Source organism: Podarcis filfolensis (assembly GCF_964270895.1).
Source record: "Podarcis filfolensis genome assembly, chromosome: 14".
Taxonomy (NCBI): Eukaryota; Metazoa; Chordata; class Lepidosauria; order Squamata; family Lacertidae; genus Podarcis; species Podarcis filfolensis.
In genome coordinates, this window is record NC_139616.1 from 24691603 (window position 1) to 24712945 (window position 21343).

The following is a 21343-nucleotide window of genomic DNA, read 5'->3' on the forward strand; positions in this document are numbered from 1 at the left end:
GGACACGACTAAATGACTGAACAACAACAACAGGTAGCAGAGTGGCTTAAGAACTAGACGTGGTATGGGAAGTTTCTGGTTCAAACCTCACCTCAGCCATGAACTCTGCTAGACTAATCTCCATAATTCCTGGACTTTGCTGGCTGGGGTTGATGATATTAGTAACTTTGCATTAATATCATGTTTTTATATGTAACTGTATTTTGGTAATATTTTTTGTTGTTGCTTTAGTTTTCTGCACACCGCTTATAGATATTTTAAACATATTGAGCGGTATAGAAATTAAATCATCATCATCACCATGATGTGAGGGACTGATGGGAGTTGTAGCGCACCAACAGCAACGGAAGGGCACCATATTGGCTGCTCTCATCTCTAACCAACACACCACACTGACTCTCAAAATAATTGGGAAGGTACAAAGACCCAATTAGTGATATTTATCAATGCTAAGTCCTGAGTAGGCTGAGACCATCATAGGATGAATTAGTCCCTACTTCTATCTTTCCTTAACACCTAGCAGAACCAAGGAATCCAAAACCAGGTGCGTTCTGCAAAAGAAAAACACAATGAGAGGGGCCTGAGGCTCCCCTGTCCTGAAAAAGCAACAAAGAGCCATCAGTGAATGTTGACTCAGCATCTTACTAATGATCCTCTCTGAGAAAGTTGCAATTAGTTGTGGGCTGAGCAGTGAAAACACACCAGCCATGTTTCAAGGGCACATCTAATGATGCTCTGAGCTAACAAGTGAGCGCTGGAGGTTCTTTGCAAACTTTCCTGCAAGGCAGGTCAAGAATCCCACAGTCTCATGCTATGCTTAATTAATGAACCAGACCCTCCCTTTTGACATTTTACAGAATTACAGGAATGAAAATCAGAAGCAAACAGAAAATCCCAGACCTAAGGTCTTGCTGGTGATGTATTCTGAAAACCTTCAAACAATATATTTCTGTTGCTTTGCAGTGGCATAAATGAGCATGTAACTCCAGTATTCATGGGTTTGGAGGTTTTTTCCTGCTCTGATGGAAAGACATTATAATCCTGGAAAAGACAATACAGCAGGTTTCTGCAGCAGCTCTGCTCCTGACTCTTGGACTTTGGTCCAAGTCTGCTTAATAGCATCTATAGCTTGGCCATGGTGATTTGTGCTATGGTAACCTCATGGCTGAACTACTGTAACATTGGCTATGTGGGGCCTCCCTTGGGATTGGTCTGGAAGCTGCAGCTGGTGCAGAATGTTACAGCCAGTACCAGGATGCACTGGCTGCCAATCATCTACCAGACTAACTATCATTAAGCAATTTATAGAAATGCTTTAAAATAAATAAATAAATAAATCATGAAAAACTGAGATGCTCCTTAAAGTTACACAGCATCCAACTTGTTCTTCAGCATCTCAGTTAATGCTGATCTGCTTGGTTTACTTGGAAACTCCTGCTTCCAAAATTTGAAAACTTATGTTAGCTCCTATGAACTTTGGACAGACAGCAAACACCTGTGATCAAGATGTCCCAAACGCATTTTCAGCTGACACTGAAAACGCCACACTGAAGATGCCTGAATGCAGCTACAGGGTTAAGAGGTTCCACAGAGTTCCACCACAACAGAGAAAGTCCTCTCAGAGGTCGCAGCCATCTGGGCAGCCCCTGTTGGTGGAACCCCAAAGGTCCACCCCTAACCCACCGCACAGCAGCAATCTCAGTTACAGAGCTAGTAGATATGTGTAGAGACACTCTTTCAAGTATTCCTTATTTAAGAAAAAAAAGTACTTTTAATTCTTAAAAGCTCTTGAGAAATTTTGACTGCTTTCAACTTCATTTCTCAGGCAAGGAGGCACTCAGCTCCCCTTTTATCAGTGCAGGGAGCTGAGGCTGAGTTATAATGGTCTGGTTTGGACAACATATAAATTTAAGCCATGGTTTACTGGGACCTCATGAATGTGTGGGTTCCTAGAGAGGAGCTAGCAGCTGCTGCTTTCCTCCCTGGTCCTTTTATTATTATTATTATTCTGCACTGAGCTAAGTCACAGTTTGGCTTAGCATGTTGTCCAAACCAGGGCTTGTGGTTACGCTTTCTCTTCCCTAACCATGAGCCAAGGTTTATGCCATGTATAACCAGACTAAAGACTTTCCCAAGGCTATATGATAGGTCTGTGGGACTGAAACCCAAGTAGCATCATTAATAGAGGAAGCTGCCTTATACTTAGCCAGCCTACCAGTCAACTGAGCTCAGTTTTGACTACTCTGCCTGGCAGCAGGAAACCAGGGTTTCAGGCAGCATTCTCCCCCAACCCTACCTGGATTTGCGGGTGATTGAACCTGGGACCTTCTGCTTGCAAGGTCGAGTCTTTACCCCCTGAGCTATGGCCCTCCCCCAAGTCCTCCAGAATGTTTATCAGGGACTGTTGTTTTTAAAATCTAAACTTGTGAATTGAATTACAGGTGACCCCATTGTCATGCAGAGGCTGCTCTCTCACTCTCTTCCCCCCTCAATTATGGCAGTCAAAAGATGCTGCACCCTCCCTGTTTAAAAAGTACAATAGGAAAATAATTGGAATTTATTCTAGCAGGAAGGCAGATTCTGACCTCATTTCAGCATAAACCTGAACTTTACCTGGCAAGGGCAAAATTAAAGAAAAGAAGCATTTGAACTTCCTGACCTCTCATTGCTAAACTCAGCTCAGGCACACTTAGGAATGCAGAGCCATCTGGAGACCAAGGATGTTTTGCTCTCCAAATGCCTCTTCCGAAGGCATATTTGTGCCTATTAAGAACCCCATTTCACCCTAAATGCTTTGGTCAGGAAACTAAGGAAGGATCTGCACAGAAGGCTGTGTGTGTTTGATAAAGGTGCAAATCTGCTTGTAATCACTTTCCGCCCCTCGCAGCTGCATCTTCTTCACCTTCTTCTATTTTAAAATAGATGCTGGTCCGTTGAACAAAAAGGCTGCATTGCCCTCCGACCCCTCTTTTCTCTTGGTACCATTCACAGTCGTCTTGGCTTTGCTGACAGCAGAATCCAACTCTGCTCGGTCATACGTTGGGGCGATGGCCCTTTTGTAGATAAGTTACCCAGGATATGAAATGCTCAAGGCTACCCTTCTGCACTATCCCCCTTTATAAACTCCCACACACTCTGAGATGTGCTTTGTGACTTTGGTGTCACACTCCTGAAAGAAATGGTCAAACAAGATCCTCTTTCAGGTCAGCCTGCTGCATAGGACCTGATTATTTTATTTCTCTCTCATTATTTTATTTTTTCAACAGTTGCATGTCATGGCCACTGAAATGTTGGCAGCTTCTTGGATAACACCACAATTAGAGAAGGAAGAAAGCAAACACTCTGTTTCTTTGGAAAAAGCCACAGCAGACTGCGGTGGAGCAGTGATGCTCACCTGAGCTTGGGATAAACAAGTTACGGATACTTACCAGGAAGGAAAAGGTGGAGGTGCCAGGGAGGTTGGCATGATGCAAATGCATTGTGTTAAACTGTGCCAACCTCCCCACAGCCTTGTTCCTCCCCTTCTCCTTCCCAGTAAGTAGCAGTGATGCAACTGTTGGGAGGTTAAGTGCATGTTGCTGCCCCAAGCCAACTGCTACTGGGGGGGAAACAGCTCAGTTGGGTTGGGCAGCTATTTTCAAATACTAGAAACACAGTAGATGAAGAGCAAGAACCTAACTGGGAAAGCTGAAGGGAAGTCAATAAATACTTTGAGGATTTGGGCTGAGAGGTGTGTTGATTTCAGCTGAAAGGTGCAAGCCCGTACATGCAGCAGAACGAGGTGATATAGTGGATTGTACCACTTCATCCGGCTGGTGGGATATAAAAGGATTGGGCTGGTAGGCTCTCACAAGTAGGACCTGCAACAAAATGTTGCAGCACAGAGTGCTCCTATTCAGGATTCCAGCTGGCCACTCACCCATGCCCTTTTCCAGGATGTTGGAAAGAGATGCATGGGCATTTGGATTGCAAATCCACTGCAATCAATGGGGATTATTACAACTTTAGCAGTGGGATGACTTTCAAAAATGGTAATGAAAAGCAACCATTTTGGGGAGCCAACACTTTGAGTCTTCTGTAACATTTACATATTTTTTTCCTTCTTCTTATTTTTGCAGCAATCTTGTCTTGTTCCAATCACCTTAGCCAGGGAAGCTGTCCAGCAGATTGCTGGTACCGTGGTCCTGAACTCTGAGTCATCAGTCTCAGAGTCTCCAATCATTAGTACCTCAGAAGAGGGGATGAATCCCCTCCCCAGCTCTATCCTGTATAGACCTACCAGCACCATATTCTGCACCTAGCTCCCTGTCCCCTGGCCTACGGACTTGGATATTACAGAGGATCAAGAAAGCCCTGAAGAGCATCCAAAGATCAAGTCTTCACTGCCAAAAGCACACCATCTAGGAGAAGCCAATGGCTGCAAAGGACACTGGCACTTTAACTAGCAGGTCTGAATCAACCAAAAGGTGGTACAGCGGTACCTCGGGTTACATACGCTTCAGGTTACATACGCTTCAGGTTACAGACTCCGCTAACCCAGAAATAGTACCTCGGGTTAAGAACTTTGCTTCAGGATGAGAACAGAAATTGCGTGGTGGCAGCGCGGCAGCAGCGAGAGGCCCCATTAGCTAAAGTGGTGCTTCAGGTTAAGAACAGTTTCAGTTTAAGAACGGACCTCTGGAACGAATTAAGTACGTAACCAGAGGTACCACTGTAATTCAGTCTGGGTCATCCAAGTCCAGTATATAAAGCTCTGGTCGTTGCAGAAAGCCAGTGCCGAGACAACTTGCTCCCAGCTACAAGATTGTTGTCCATGGTCCTGAACTATTGCTTCTGTGCTCTGATGCAGCTTCCCGGGCTCCAACCAAGTCCTGACATTGATCCAGCACAGAGCTGGTTGGGGCAGTCTTCAGCCTGCTTCCATCGTCTTGTCTGGGTTGTTGCCTTTTAGTAGTGATGGAAGGAGCTATGGACCAAGACTGTTGGGCTAGGAGCAGGCCTATGGAAGCTGCTGTAACAGTGGCTTTCAGGCAACAACCTAGGGTTCAAGAACTCAGCCTGGCTGCCCTATCCTTCCTAGTGTAGTTATGGAGCCCTAATCCCAACCATCTCTGGGATGGAATGCCTTGTGCTGCCCTTGAGACCGAACTTCATTTTGGGGCTCATTGCCACCACTGTTCTTGAAGACATGGTGGTGGCTGCGGGGAGATGCAGAGTTGTCAGGTGAGTGCACTCAGGGCCCTTAATGTTCCCCAATTCCACCAGTTCCCTGGGTGGCACACTGTCCTGGGGAATAATCTCGAGGTTTCCCTCTGTCTCCCCCTGGTCATGGGAAATGTTGGGGGTCCCCTCTGATTCAGAGGCCGTGGCTAATTCTAGCTCTGAGAGTTAGCAGTTCCTGACAGCTCAGTAACTCTGTGTAAGATGATGTCTTGTGTTCCGACTCATCCTATGCATGACAAACACACTTCCACCACAATAAATTAGCAATTCCCAGGCTTAACAACCCCTCCTGGACTAATTGCCAGAGATTATTGTATATTATGAGAGCGCAATGATACTAATGCCTAAATATGCTCCAGTGATTATGGTGCTATCTTCAATAACCAAGCTGTTTAAATGTCAGTGCGGAGAAAGCTCTTTAGCGGGAGATGAAACGTTATTTTCAAAATGGGCCAGAAGAGCCTAATCAACCTTTTCAAGAATGTTGCCTTGAAACAAACGTGTTGTTATTTTGACTATCTGATAAACATATGCAAAAAGAACCAAAGTGGGAGGTTCTATGAGCAACACTTACATTTAACACCAGAAGGGAGATGATGATGATAATAATAATAATAATTATTATTATTTATACCCCGCCCATCTGGCTGGGCTTCCCCAGCCACTCTGGGCAGCTTCCAACCAAATATTAAAATACAGTAATGCATCAAACATTAAAAGCTTCCCTAAACAGGGCTGCCTTCAGATGTCTTCTAAAAGTTTGGTAGTTGTTGTTCTCTTTGACATCTGGCTCCACCATACAGTACCTCTCCTCCTAGCAGCTGATCACCCCATCTCCTTTCCCGCATGCCATCTAGATACCAGAAGTGATCCTGGTAACACAGACATATAAGCGGTGGAGCATGGGCAGCCTAGGTAGCAGGGTATGTGTGTGTCAGCTTCTAACATCCATGCCCCTCCACTTTTCATATAACAAGTTGTTATTTTTGCTGTTATTTGATTCTCATATCCCACCTCCCAAATAGAGCCCAAGGCAGCTAATCCAGGAAAAAATAGCATAAAAGCAACAATACAGAAAAACAATAAAATGCAACATGATGGGCAGCAGATAGAAGGCTCTCCCATCCAGACATGTCCCAAAGGCCTGAACAAAAGGTCTTAAGCAGCCACCTAAAGTAACATACATGGGGGACAACTGGATCTCCATCAAGAAGGAGTTCTGCGGCTGGGGGGCCACCACTGAGAATGTCCTGCAGCATGTCACCGCCCTATGGGCCAGGTCCCTGTTTAAAATATGAACAGTAAAGAAATGGGACAGACCCAATAAAAGTAAACATTGGTCCCTCTCCTTGGTAGTCAGACTCTTCTGACAGCTCTCCTTTCTGGAGATGTGGAGAGTTAGAAGCTTCTCTTACACCTGGTGTATTGGAGCTGAAAGGTAATTCGTGGTTCTGGGAAAGATCTTAAGCAGCAGACAATCATTCTCATTTGTTCAGTTGGTGCTTGGTTATGTTCCGGCCCAGTGATGCACGTGGCTTGGATTTGATGTGCAGTCTGAGTTGCTAAGCAACCGGCATTATGGGATTGCCACCTGATGCTGCTGAGAAGTGGGTAGCGGAACCCCCTAGAACTGGTATCTCAAGAGGGAGCGACATATATATGGAGGGGTACCCTTGCACATATTCAATAGCATATAGGATGGCTTGAATGCTTTCACTAAAACAACATTGCCTCCCCAATCCCCACAAAGGAACATTATGTGCTGTGACTGCATGAGCTCACTTCTAGCCCAGCTAACAGGCACAAAAAAATTATATACCCCCCAAAAAACACACCTCGTCCTTCCCACCCAGTTTCCATCTTCTTCTATCTGCTTTGATTGAAAACAGGAGACCAGAGATCCAGAATTTTGCAGAGGCCCCACAGATATAACAGCACAATTCAATTTAATAATCAGAAACCTCTTTCCTCCCCAATAATTATTTTACCCAAAGCACAACATATTTTTGTGTGTCCCCAAAAACTTTTTCAAGTTTTTGTTCTAATTTCAGTTTAAAACCCTTCTCCTTTATTTCTATTATTGCTATTATTGCAAGTATCCGAAGCAGTGATCAGAGGAGGAATGACCACTGGGCAGAGCACAGAGAGAAGAAATGCCATGGTGCATCTGCAGCAGCACAACTGGACGCCTTCATCTGCCCCAGCTGCAACAATACATGTCTCTCCTGCATTGGTCTCTACAGCCACAGCAGGCGCTGCAACCGCCCAACAGTCTAACCTCACCCCCAAAGGCGCGCTCCTCCATTGTCTCCCTAGAGAGACGGATGCCAACATGTAAGTAAAAATACTGATTACTGATTTAAAACAGCAACAGACAAACATAGAAAACACAAGCAGAGCTTTGGGGAAAGGCTGCAGTTAAGTGGCAGAAAGTCGCTGGTATTTCCAGGATGAGGATTCTCTTTGAAGCCCTGTAAAGCTGCTGCCAGTCAGTGCTGACAATACTGAGCTAGATGGACCAATGCTTTGACTTGGTAGAAGTTAGATTCCTACGTTTTGAAATACACCACAAGGAAGGGCCATAGCTCAGTGGGAGAGCACCCGCTTTGAATGCAGAAGGTCTCTAGCTCAATCCCTGGCATTTCCAGGAAGGTCTGAAAAGATGGAGAGCTGCTGCCAGCCAGTGTAGACAATACTAACTTAGAGGGACCAATAGTACAAGGCTGCTTCTACAGTTGCTCCTGCCATTACTAGCTTTCCATATTTATCACCCTCTCCTTTCCAAAGGGGCTCAGATAGAACTCTGAGCTGGAATAAAAAATATTGACAATATCAGGGGAAAGTTCTCCAGTGTTCTGATCACTTAATCGAAATGTGCACCCCCAGGGCTTACCATATATCCCGGGCCACAGGAGCACTTCCCTGTAATACTATCACAATCTGCTCCATTCTGGCAGCGGCAGGCAAGCTGGCAGCTTTCGCCGTAGTATCCCGGAGGACAGGTGTCATTGCAGTAGAGTCCTGCCCAGCCGGCTTTGCAGTTGCATTCTCCAGACAGAGGGTGACAGCTGACAAGAGGAGAGACAGGTATTAATGAGAAGCACCAGTGGGAAGGGGAAAGAGAAGGCATCTGATTATTAAACCGCATCATTTCAGGGCACAGATAACCGAGTGAAACACACACACTCTCAAGACGCCTCTTATCTGCATTCCCAACGCCAAATCCCCTACAGCTGGTAGTTGAGCTTGTCTGATGCCACAGAATGCTCACAAACATTTCTGCTACATGGGAGATGAGAGGATATCTGCCCACAACAGAGTGCTGACTGTTTCCACAGTGGAAGTGAAAGGCCACTTTGGCTGGACAAAACCTCAGACACTGTTGAGGGAGTGAGGGGAGGGGTAAGAGGGTCTCTGTGCTATTGGCTGGAAATGGAAGGCGAGAGACCATTGTGCTTGGCACACAGGAAAGCTAAGGGCTGGGCAGACACACAAGCAGAGACCACAAAAGCAGCATAGATAAAGCGGTCAAAGAAGTAGGGGCCTGGGCAGAAGATGGGTAGGAGATAGTGGCTCTACCAGGTAATCCCTATATCAGACCCTCCAAGTGTTCCTATTTTCCAGGAACAGTCCCAGATTTACAGAAGCTGTCCCGGTTTCTGATTTGATCCCTGATTGTCCTGTTTTTCCTTAGGACGTCCCTATTTTCTGTTGGAGAGTATGGAGTTATCCAATCCCCAAGCCATCTGAAGGCAGCCCTGTATAGGGGTGGTTTTTTTAATGTTTAATGTTTTATTATGTTTTGTATATATGTTGGAATCAGCCCAGAGTGGCTGGGGCAACCCACTCAGAGGTATACATAGTCAAATTATCATTATTGGAATAGGATGTCCCTATTTTCATCGGAGGGTATGCTATGTGCATAGACAGCATACCTAGACAACATCTTAAAAAAACTAGACAGCCTCTTAAAAAGCAGAGACATCACCTTGCCAACAAAGGTCCGTATAGTTAAAGCTATGGTTTTCCCAGTAGTGATGTACGGAAGTGAGAGCTGGACCATAAAGAGGGCTGATTGCCGAAGAATTGATGCTTTTGAATTATGGTGCTGGAGGAGACTCTTGACAGTCCCATGGACTGCAAGAAGATCAACCTTATCCATTCTTAAGGAAATCAGCCCTGAGTGCTCACTGGAAGGACAAATCCTGAAGCTGAGGCTCCAATACGTTGGCCACCTCATGAGAAGAGAAGACTTCCTGGAAAAGACTCTGATGTTGGGAAAGATTGAGGGCACAAGGAGAAGGGGACGATGGAGGATGAGATGGTTGGACAGTGTTCTCGAAGCTACCAGCATGAGTTTGACCAAACAGTGGGAGGCAGTGGAAGACAGAAGTGCCTGGCGTGCTCTGGTCCATGGAGTCACAAAGAGTCGGACCGACTAAACGACTAAACAACAACAACATGATATGTGCACATCCTTTATATCAGCAGTAAGGAACCTTTTCAGTCTGAGGGCCACATTCCATCTCAGGCAGACTTCTAGAGGCCACATGCCATGGAAAAAAGATGGCTGGGCAATGGATGTGGCTTTTAGCTTTGGACTGCAGGCTATATTACAGTCATGAAGAATCCAGAGGTTTCTATATCCTGCCCATATCTCCATTGAGACAAGCAAGAGGCACGATTAAGTCCAAATACACATTTCAGTCAGGCAAAAGTACTGAAGGAGGGTGCAGAGCAGGGCTGGTGGCAGGTTTCAGCCTAAGCAAGCTTCCTGAGGGCCTGATAGACAAACCTTAAGGGCCGCATCGTTTCCCTGGGTCTGAAATTCTCCACCCTTGCTTTATGTACACAGACTGTCTCGCCCACACCCTCTCTGTTGGTAGAGACCCTCCTTGACAATCTGGGACAGAAGTACAATGTGGAATCCTCACAAAAAAACATTTATTTGCCTTTCCTAATTTTCCCTCCCTCCCTCACCGCCTTTGTTTTGTTATCAGCAGAAGCGATTAGTGCACAATGTTGTGACTAAAAATTGCCAAGTTCTGTAGCTGTCATGTGCTTCTTCGGAGGATTCTGGTAACTAATTAAAACAATTCATCAGCTTAATAAAAAAAATCACCAGGTTTCCGCTTGACAAAGCACTCCTTGGAATTATACGCTGCTCGGTTCACACCTCTTAACATTTAGATGAAAAAGTAATAAAAAAAGCTGGAACTGCAACCCCCCCCCCATCTCTGCATCTATTAATCTTCAGGTAATGGGAACAGAAAACTAAACAGCACAGAAATAGTTTAGTTTCCCTCGTTTTGCGTTTTTCCTCCTGGCGCGCAGAACCGTACATTTCCAACCAGCTTTGCATCGGAAAGCTAAATTAAATCTTTCAAAACTAATATATGTTCCCAGCAATCTGAATTGGCCTGTTACAATTCAATTGAAAAATACGGCATCCGGTAAGCATTTCAACCGCAAGGCGGAGTCTTTTATAAATAAAAAAAGAGGGGTAGGTCCCCCCCCCCAAATCTCCTCATGAAATATGAACACTTCATGAATGGTAAAAGATATGTCCCAACCAAAACAAGGGCTGCATGAGATGCAAACTGCAAGGAAAATAGAGTTAAAGCAAACTGACTGCATTCAGAAACAGGCCGAGGGTCCCTCTCCCATTTCAAGTCCACTCTACGTCCGGTGATATCCCCATGTCTCTTGTTTCTCACTCTCTCCTGCACAAACTCGCTTCCCAGGGAGATTTTATGTTTGCGATTTCATGTGCTATTTACTTAATGCAACCTTCTCTTTGCTTTGCCTTTATTCCAACATCTGCCTATCACTGATATAGCAGGAGAGCTACTGAAAGCCGTGTTTGCTCCTGTCTGTGGATCTTGATCCTATATTGTTTGGCCACACCACAGGAGGGACAGCTGATGTAGTGCCCTCCAGCTGTTTATTATTGTGATTACTATTACTGTTATTACGATTACTATTATTATTGATTTATTAAACCACCACCGGAAAGCAATGAAGCAGTTGTTGATGATGTATTTATTAATCGTCTTCTAAACCACTGTCTCAAGGTGATTTGCGCATAAGATAATTAAAAACAGCTAAAAACACAAAAACAGCAAATATGTTTAAAATAAGACACTCTCTGCAAAGACCCATGTATCTGCTGGGAAAGCCTCTCAGAACAAAAATGTCTTCAACTGTTTCTGGAAAGTGCATATAGTGAGTTTCTGTCATATCTCGACAGGAATGCTATTCCCCAGAACAGGGTGAGCCACACTAAAAACCCTGCTCTTTCACATTACTGTGGAAAGGGCTTCTGAAATCTTTGGAACTTACAGGAGAAAGTCTCCCACAGACTGCAGCAATCTATCGGGCATGGAAGGGGTAAGGCAGTCTCTCAAGCAAGCTGGTCCCAAGCTGTATAAGGACTTCTATGTTAGCATCAACACACTGAACTTTGTCCAGTAGCAGACTGGAAGCCAATGCAATTCCTGCAAACAAAGTGATATACACTGGTGGTACTTTGCCCCCACAAACAACCTAGATGCCACATTCTACATCAGCTGCAGCCTCTGGACCAACCCCAAGGCTATCCCTACACAGAGTGCGTTGCAGTAACCCAGCTGTGAAGTTACCAATGCACGATCAATTGTGCTCAAGCTATCCTGATCCAGGAATCATATTCTTGGACTACAGCTCTCAAGATCCCCAATGGAAGTTGTTGTGCAAGAGCATTTGGAGGGTGCCATGATGGCTAGAATGTGCCAGAACCCTGGGAACTGGTTGTACATAATTAGGTGGGAATGCTAGTACTGTACAACTTCATGGATGGAACTGAATGCATGTGGGAGTTGGAGGGGCTTATGGGTTTGTTTTGTTCTTGTTTTTATTATGCATTTTGTGTTTTTATTTTGCATTTTTATGCTGTAAATTGCCCTGAGATCTTCGGATGAAGGGCGGTATAACTAAATGATTGATTGATTAAATCCCTACATTTTAATAGCCACAAGGCTGTTTTCAGAGAAGGTGAGCTCCCCTTTCTCAGCTTAGGTGCCCCCTTTGTCTCGAAACTTTGACAAGCTGCTGAAGAGTTGCTTGGAAAGTCAAAAGCTGAAATGCCAATGGGATGAATGAAAATAACATCTACGGATCTCTGCCTGCCGCTATCTCTTTTGTTCCACCGTGGTTGAGATAAGACCAAGTAGAATGACAGATTTTTATCAACGGGGAGAGACTAGACTCATTTATTAAGAGGAGCAGATACCATCTGGAGACAAGAATGCTTGAAGACAGTACAAACAGATGGGATGGGGGAAAAGAAAACCAAGGCGAAGAAGCAACCTGGCCAGCTCAGAAGCAGTGCAAGGTGCAAATATTCTCCTGGGAGAGTAAATGTTCAGAGGGGCATTTCCCCCATTAAATTTAAAGTCTTGCTTTGAAAAAGCTCAGTCTCTATCCATCTAGATGGCAGTCTTATCAGATGACTTTAAATGGGCAGAAAGGCCAAAGACACAGTATCTATTCTATAGAGGTTTGGCACCAATATTAATACTTTTATATAAATGCTAAGTATTTGAGCAGGACAATATTAGCCTCACGTGAGAGCTGATACAGAGTTTGTGCCTGGAATGAGCTCTGAAGTCCAAGCTCTGGTGCATACGACACTACAGTCTGTTTGTTTAGAAGACTTACAGCCTGCCACGTGGGTTCTTTTGCACTATGCAAAAACTTTAATATTTCCCCAGAAGGGCAGATGATGGCACTGGAGCCAGAACTATTTTTAGCCGGAACTCGGGGGAACTCAGTTCCGGCACTTCTCAGATGGGTGCCATTGCCATTCTAAGGGAACTGGGGGGTGTTGTGTTCATGGTGAGTTCTGGCACCTCTTTTTCTAGAAAATAGCACTGCTAGGAGCCATAGCAAAAGAAGAGAACAGCAGAGCTAAGACTACCAAGTTACCTCTACAGAGTAGTCAGCAAGGAGAGGGTTATGGAACAGCCTTCCCAAGGAAGCTTGCTTCGCACCATTCTTGTAGTCCTTTCATCCCAAGGTGAAGACACCTCTGTTCAGCCAAGTTTTCTTTTTAAAAAAAGCACTTGCGCTGTCTACTCAGTTTTCAAACCTGTGGCTTTAATCTGTGTGCTCTGTTTTTGTAGCATTTATTTAATTTGGAAGTTATGCTTTTAATGTATGTTTTGGTTAGCTTCCTTGTATTGGGAAGGTTTTGATGTTTGATGTTTTATTATGTTTTTATATGTTCTGGAAGCCACCCAGCGTGGCTGGGGAAACCCAGTCAGACAGGCAGAGTATAATAATAATAATAATGTTGTAAGCCATACATAACTGTGCTATGGGACAGCTTACAAATCAATCAATTAATCAACTTTTAAAACACTTTCACCCATTATCTTCTCTGATGTTCAGGATCTGGACATCACAGGTGGGCGGTACATACCGCCAATTCCTCATTTTGTTCCCCAGCCCAGCAATGGGCTCTTCCACTGCCCACATTCAACAAATATGCATCACTGCTTGTACCAAGTTCAGAAGTTGCTCCATGCTGGAGAGGGAGTCACTGGACTTGCCCAGAAAAAATCCACTCTTCCAGCTTTTCCTTCCCACTCTCTTCCTAAAAGAAGCTTTCTTGCTTCTTAGCTATCACTCTCACAGCTAGCAAGAGACATGACGCACATACCTGACTGTGTTTGGAACATGGCAAGGACATCGCTTATTGCATTTCAGCCCATAGTATCCCTCAGGGCACATCCGCTCCTGGCAATGGATCCCTTTGAAGCCTGGGTCGCACAGGCAGGCCCCGTTGATGTGGTAGCACTTGGCTCGGTTCTCGCAGTTGCATTTCTGCATGCACTGAAAGCCATATGTCCCAACAGGGCACTCCTCCTGGCATCTGCAAAGGAGAAGAAGCAGTGGCAGGCAGAGGCTCAATGTAAACTGGAGACGTGGGAGAGCTTCTAGCAAACCACTCAAGTTTAAACAGCACCCGGCCCAATAAAAATCTGTAGCTCAGTGGCAGTTTGCATGCAAAATGTCCCAGCATCTCCATATAGGACCAGCAATGAGCCCTGCCTGAAACTCTGGAGAGCCAACACTGGTCAAGGTGTGCAGTTTTGAGTTAGATGGGCCAATGGTACAAGGCGGCTTAAGAAAGCTTGCTGTTCCTTGCTGGCCTGTTGCTCTGGATCCAGTCTGTTCCTTGTCAACACCCACACCTGCACAGAACTAGAACATGAGAATTGGCTTGCTGGATCAGGCAAGAAGGTCTTGCTATATTTTTGGTAGCCATCAAGCTAGCTTGATGCACCAACCTGATGCACCCGGAAGCTCATAAGAATGGCATAAAAATGGCTGAAGGAAAACCTGTATATGTGAAAAAATGAAGAGCCCTGCTGGATCAGGCCAAAGGCTTATCAACCCAGTGTCCTGCTCTCACTGTGGCCAATCAGATGCCCATTGTCCTATGCCAATGAGATGCCCATGGAAAGCCCAAAAGAACGTGCTGAGTGTAACAGCAGACAGCACTCTCCCCACTTGTGATTCCCAGCAACTGGCTTTTGGTAGTCTAGGGCTTGCCGATCAGAAGGTTGGCGGTTCGAATCCCCGCGACGGGGTGAGCTCCCGCTGCTCGGACCCTGCACCTGCCAACCTAGCAATTCGAAAGCACGTCAAAGTGCAAGTAGATAAATAGGTACCGCTCCAGTGGGAAGGTAAATTGCGTTTCCGTGTGCTGCTCTGGTTCGCCAGAAGCGGCTTAGTCATGCTGGCCACATGACCCGGAAGCTGTACGCCGGCTCCCTCGGCCAGTAAAGCGAGATGAGCGCCGCAACCCCAGAGTCGTCTGCGACTGGACCTAACGGTCAGGGGTCCCTTTACCTTTACCAGTGGAGGCAGAACATAGCCACCATAGCTAGTAGCTAAAATCATATGCCAATGCTCTCCTCTGAGAGCTCCCCTCTGTCCAAACTGAGGCTAGGAAAGCTGGAGGACTGTTATCTTTTCAAATTCCCAAACAAAATGACCTATTCAGACAAATGTGCAGATTGGAACACAGCAACGTACAGGAGTTCACACTTCTTCAAATATTGCATTATGGGTCTCAGCATTTGAATTTATAAAAATATACTTTTTAAATACCGTATTTTTCGTCCCATAGGACGCACCTAGTTTTTTGGGGGGGAAATAAAGGGAGATTTTTTCCCCTTTATTCCCCCCCCCAAAACCAGGTCGGGGAAACCGAACCAGGTCGAGGAACAGCGGGATGGCGGCGCTGCGCCTCCTTGCTGTCCCGCGAGCTTGTGGGGCTGGCCAATGTCTGTCCGGCGTGCGGGGCGCGCCAGGCGGCAGGCTGCTATCCGCAGCATGGGGAGCCCTGCAGGGAACTCCCGCAGGGCTCCAACACGCTGCGGATGTCTGCCCGGCGGGCGGGGCGCTCTGCTTCAGGGTGCCCCTCGCGCCGGGCGGCAGGCTGCTATCCGCAGTGTAGGGAGCCCTGCGGGAACTCCCACAGGGCTGCCTAGGCTGCAGATGTGTTCCTGAAGCCTGGAGAGCGAGAGGGGTCGGTGCGCACCGACCCCTTTCGGCTCCAAGCTTCAGCGAAAGCCTGCATTCGCCCCATAGGACGCACCCAGATTTCCCCTTCATTTTTGGAGGGGAAAAAGTGCGTCCTATAGGGCGAAAAATACGGTGCATATTTTGAGAGGATGAAAAGAAAATGTCATAGATTAATGTAGAAATGGTCTAGTTGGCAGCCTAGAACATTGAATAGTGACATTACATGCCAAAGCATTTTTCTGCAGCCCCCCCCCCCCATTTTGCCACTAATAACCATGATCTTGATAAAAGGCAGCACAAATTTACTGGTTCCTCCAGCAGTAAAGCCAGGCTCCTACTCGAGAAGTTGCAACACAGCCACGCAAGGGATCGGTGCCTAAGCCACCTCCTGAGTTCTGAAACTTGCCCTACCCTGCAAGAAGCTCACATCTTCATCTGAAATGATCTGCCTTGAAGGACCACTATGTCGTATTATTAATAAAGTCTTATCGCATGGGCAGCAGGGACTGGAAATTGCCCAATCAGCATTCATTTAATCCTGCCATTGATTAAAATGTTTACTGTAACCTCCACGCAGAGAGGAGATTGTTAAATGCCTTTTGTGGGTCATTTCGCAGACGGCACCGGAGAGAGTTAAAATATGATGATCAGGGAGAAAGGATTTAAACACGCAATGCTTGCCTGGGAAAGCGGGAGGGGAATGGCAATGAAATTGGTTGATGCAAGAGGAAAAGTGCTATTGCAGCTGCTGGCTCCACTGAATATGTTTCCCCCCCTGAAACAAACAACATGTCCCATTGCTGTATATTCTTACATCAGATTTTACAAGGCAATGATTCTCAGGTATTTTCAGTGGAACAGCTATTGCAACACATCCGTAGTTAGGGACGTGCAAAAAATTTCAGTTTCTCTTGATGCCTTATTTTTCCAGGCTTAAGTTCAGTTTGCCACATTTCAGCATCAGCTTGTTGGAAATTCACCAGCACTTTACAGTGCTTTTCTCCTAATATTTACATTTTCATGCACACAGTTTTGAAAGTTCTCCTAATATAACATACTACTACTATGCCACATCAGCTGTCATTGCTTCCGCCACAGAATCCTGGGAGCTGTAGTTTCTTACACATGCTGATAGTTGCTAGGAGACCCCCTTAGGTAAAGGTAAAGGGACCCCTGACCATTAGGTCCAGTCGCGGACGACTCTGGGGTTGCGGTGCTCATCTCGCTTTATTGGCCAAGGGAGCCTGCATACAGCTTCCAGATCATGTGGCCAGCATGACGAAGCTGCGTCTGGCGAGCCAGAACAGCACATGGAAATGCCGTTTACCTTCCCGCCACAGCGGTACCTATTTATCTACTCGCACTTTGACGTGCTTTCTAACTGCTAGGTTGGCAGGAGCTGGGACCGAGCAACGGGAGCTCACCCCGTTGCGGGGATTCGAACCGCCGACCTTCTGATCGGCAAGTCCTAGGCTCAGTGGTTTAACCCACAGCGCCACCCGCATCCCGGAGACCCCCTTACCAATGTACAATCCACGGAGTTTCCTGAGAAGGAGGATTGCTAAACCATGTTGGGAACTGTAACTCTGGGAGGGGAATAGAGGTCTCCTAGCAACTCTCAGCACCCTTAACAAACTGCAGCCCCCAGGGTTCTTTGTGGGGAAGCCATGACTGTTTATAGTTTTATCGTAGTGCTTTAAATGTATATTGTGGATGAGACCTGAAGTTAAGTTTGAAAGAAGCATTCTATTGCCGAAAGGAGCCGTTGGCTGAGGGTGCAGTCTGTATGTGTGAGGTGACCGCCACAATTTCTCTGGTTTGCAAATGTGCCCATGTGCCCCCAAAGCTTGCCAACCCCCTGGGTTACCACTTGATGCCGGTTGATTTGCATCCCTTCTGTCTACCACTGAGACATTCCTTGCTGCAAAGTTTGCCGTGTGCTGCTTCAGCTAACGCTGAGGCAGGACGGAGCTTCCCTGCCTGCGTAGTCTAGAAAGCATATACAGCTTTATGACACTAAAGGCAGGCAAAGAACTATTTCCCCTGCCACACTGGTATTTAAAAGCACAGATGCCTGCTTTCTGTTTGCAGATCTTATTGGCAGGCCCGAAAGCATGGTGAGATGTCTGGAGAGCTTGCTTTCCAAGTGCAGCCTACAGATTTGAGCAGAAATGTAAAATACTCCGCAAGATGAATAGAGTAGTCAATACCATACTATATCATCCTATATTTATAGATGAAACCAAGTGGAAAAGAGCATCTAGAAATGAAACATCGATGACCTAATCTATTTACATAATTAGCTACCCTCTTGCCCCCAACCCAACCGCTCTCCTAACTGTTTAACCAACTTATTTATCTGGAGATCAAGCAACCCCCTGCAAATGAATTTTATGCCACAAGAAACCAATAATGGCTCCTTTGGAATGTAAGGATCATCGCTGTAGGAATTAACTTGCTGCAGAAAATGTCATCACTTTGCAACGTATCAATCTAATGGGCCTGCAACACCATTAGCAGCCAGATGCATTGCTCAATTAAATTACTCAACAAGCGACTAGACCATCGTCATGTTTCTTGTTCTATTTTACATGGCTTCCTTCTTATCTGGGAAGAGCCGCATTATTATAAGTGCCATTGAAGTTTAATAAGTGTACAATTATTTGGGGTTGGGTTAATATATGTGCCAGCTGTAGAATTAATGGCTACAATTTCACAACGTATTAAACATTATGATGCCCTGTTAAACACGTTACATGCACAAAACAATATTTGTTTCTTCCATAACAAGGGTGGGGGGACTTTCTGACTGGGGGGGAGGGAATTGATATCTTTACCTGGTTGTGCCCCATGGGCAAACCTGGGCAGGTGGTTTGCCCCACCCACCTATCAAAATCCATTAAGCAGAGTTCCCAACTGGCCAACAGCCACTTTGGGAACTCCACTCCTACCAGCTGATGGCATAAGTGTCACCCACTGATTGACAGATAGGCATGGGGGTGTGTGAATGGCTTTGTGGGCCAGACTGGATCTCCTGGAGGGCCAAGATTGGCTTGCAGGCTGAAAGTTCCCCAGGCCTGTTCTGAAGCAAGAGTGAGGAATCTGTGGCCCTTCAGATATCCTGTGGGGGAAGGACAACTCTCATATGCACTAAGCACCGGCCATGGTGGCAGTGGAACCCAGATGGAGGACCACACTTTCCCAACCCCCTGATCTAAGGATGTCACAAGAGGAGCTATATTGTGCTGCCAACCCATTCTCTCATCAGTGATAATAGTTTTGTCCAATGGAAAGAATCGAAATGGCACCCAAAAAACCGCAAGCATTTAAAAACTCGGGTGATCATGTTTTCATAAATATCATAATGGCGTACTCACGGGTAACAAAACAGCAAGGAAAATAAACTTGTTCGCTGTAATTGGTGAGATTTGGGGGAATTGTCCTCCCTGCATAAAAGATTCTAATCTTGCAATTCCGCAGCTCAAATACAGTTTCTTGCTGGCTGCAAGACTTGGGAACTGATTTCCCAAGCTGTATTTCTACCAGAACTGTGGCTTCCAATAATTGGGGTCCACAATGAAAGCATTTGCATTGGATGCTCAGCTCACGTAAATTTCAGTGCAGCAGGGAAGTTATCTGGCGCTATCAACTTGGCGTTTGTTGAGTTATTCAGAATGCACAGGCACGCTCCACGAACCAGAAAAAAGTGAGAAAGAAAAGGGAGCTATTCAGCTCCCACAGGCTTTTGTGACTGAGCTATTTCCCCACAAATATTTATCGAAAAATACATGTTTTATTATCTCTTCTGCAGGACTGTATGCTGTAGGCTAATACAGATTACCTTTGAAGAGTATTAGAAAGGGGATCCGGAAGGGATTGTTGTAAAAGAGCACCCATTAACAGGAACATTTCCTTGATTTATTTAAAAGGTCACCCGCACGTTATTTCACCCAGAATGGGGGATGGGGGAAAGGAATCTTATTGCAGCCCATCAAGCCCAGGGAGCAATAGGGACAGAAATGAAATTGGCTGGTTGGTCCCATTGTTCAAATTAATTGAGAACGGTTTAGTCGCAACTTTAGGAACAAAGAAAGGATTTATTTATTTATTTGGTCCTAAAAGTGAACCAGCAGCCCATCATGAGCTGAACTAGGATTGAAAGCTGCAATTACAATGGGCTTGGCTTCAGCACCGTTTTGGGATCCAGGGTGAACTCAGGGATGGAGAATTTTTTTCATTCCCTTCTGGACAACCTGCCGGTGGTGGGTGGAGCAATTGTTAGACCTTTGAACAGTTGGCTAGTTTCTACACATGCTTGACATGCCCCTCTCTATGCTGCCATTCAGTCAAGGAGGAAACATTAATGGAGTTTAGAGACACGTTCTAGCCAGGCATACACACTTGGGGTGCAAAGCAGAGGCAGCAAGAAGTTTGGCTTGGGAAGAGTTCTAGGGGCCAGACAAGAGTTATCCAAGGACAAATACAATCTTCAGTAGTTCGTAAAACCCCATCTCAAAGGAGAAGCAAACTTCTGAGCCCCTAAATTCTTCTCCCAAGAGGCACCCAGTAAGCATCCCAGCTGAGTGGGGATTTGAATCCTGGTCTTTCACCTCCTAGACTGGCTGAAAGCTCCACACTGGCTGAAATCACCACAGAACACCTGGTCAGTCAATCCTTTACTAGGCCAACGAATGACCATCTTTACATAAGTGGATCAGACCAGCCTGAAGACATTAGCCTGCTCAGCGTAGAAAGTTGGGGGCGAAGTGGGTACACCCACTCCCACATCCTAGTTTACGCATTCAAGTATCATTTTGAAAGCATGAATAGAGCTTATGTTTCTCTTTGGGGAAAAGATAAGAGTTTTGCCATTGCCCTTGATAATTATAGTGGTCCTATTGGGGACCTTCACTCATAGATCCATGAAAGGTTGATGTCAGTCTACAACAGCTGTCCCCAGCCTGGTACCCTTCAGATGTTGTGGGACTACAACTTCCATCAGCCCCAGTCAGCATGGCGAATACACAGGGATGATGGGAGTTGTAGTCCACTAATCACCTGGAAGACACAAAGTCAGGGATTGCTGGTCTACAGAAATATATCATTTGGGACTCTCAGGTGCTTTGAACAGTCTTTCCACTCTCTCATCTAGAAATGCTGGAGTGCGGTATGGGAAATGGAGAAATGCAGTGCTTACTCTTGAGGGGATTAATTGGTATAAATGTGTTTCATTTGCATATCTTGTAAACACGGAGAGATCTCCCCGTTCAAGTTTATTGCTGCAAATATCTAAATTAAATTAAATTTAATCCATTATGTTTTATAAGGGACATTAAAAAAAAAGGAAAACCACACCATCCTAGCTATAATAAAAATGGAGGAGCTTTGCCAAAAAAAATTATAGAAGTGATAAGATCTAGCTATAAAAAAAAGAATGTGTCTCATTTCAGCAAAAGCAATGGGGTGCATGACTATTTATTTAATTAATTAAAAGCATTTCTAAACAGCTTACTATTTCAAAAAATCCCAATCTACAGTGTACACC

The 21343-nt window shown here is 45.5% G+C and overlaps 2 protein-coding genes and 1 long non-coding RNA gene across 9 annotated transcripts in view; 1 reads left to right on the forward strand and 2 right to left on the reverse strand.

Annotated features, from left to right (window-relative positions):
• The window catches only part of LOC310749660 (tigger transposable element-derived protein 1-like), a 462962-nt gene that overhangs the window by 166518 nt on the left and 275101 nt on the right, over positions 1–21343 (forward strand). The window lies entirely within an intron of this gene.
• MEGF11 (multiple EGF like domains 11) overlaps positions 1–21343 on the reverse strand; it is a 331350-nt gene that overhangs the window by 92093 nt on the left and 217914 nt on the right. For all 7 annotated transcript variants that reach the window (XM_083586294.1, XM_083586295.1, XM_083586293.1 and 4 more), the window contains 2 exons: positions 13925–14137; positions 8117–8291 (listed from right to left, as the gene is read on the reverse strand). In XM_083586294.1, coding sequence (XP_083442420.1) covers positions 8117–8291; positions 13925–14137 — 388 coding nt within the window. The remainder of the gene's footprint in view (positions 1–8116; positions 8292–13924; positions 14138–21343) is intronic.
• LOC310749843 overlaps positions 1–21343 on the reverse strand; it is a 313237-nt gene that overhangs the window by 92093 nt on the left and 199801 nt on the right. The gene's annotated exons all lie outside the window — the stretch shown is intronic.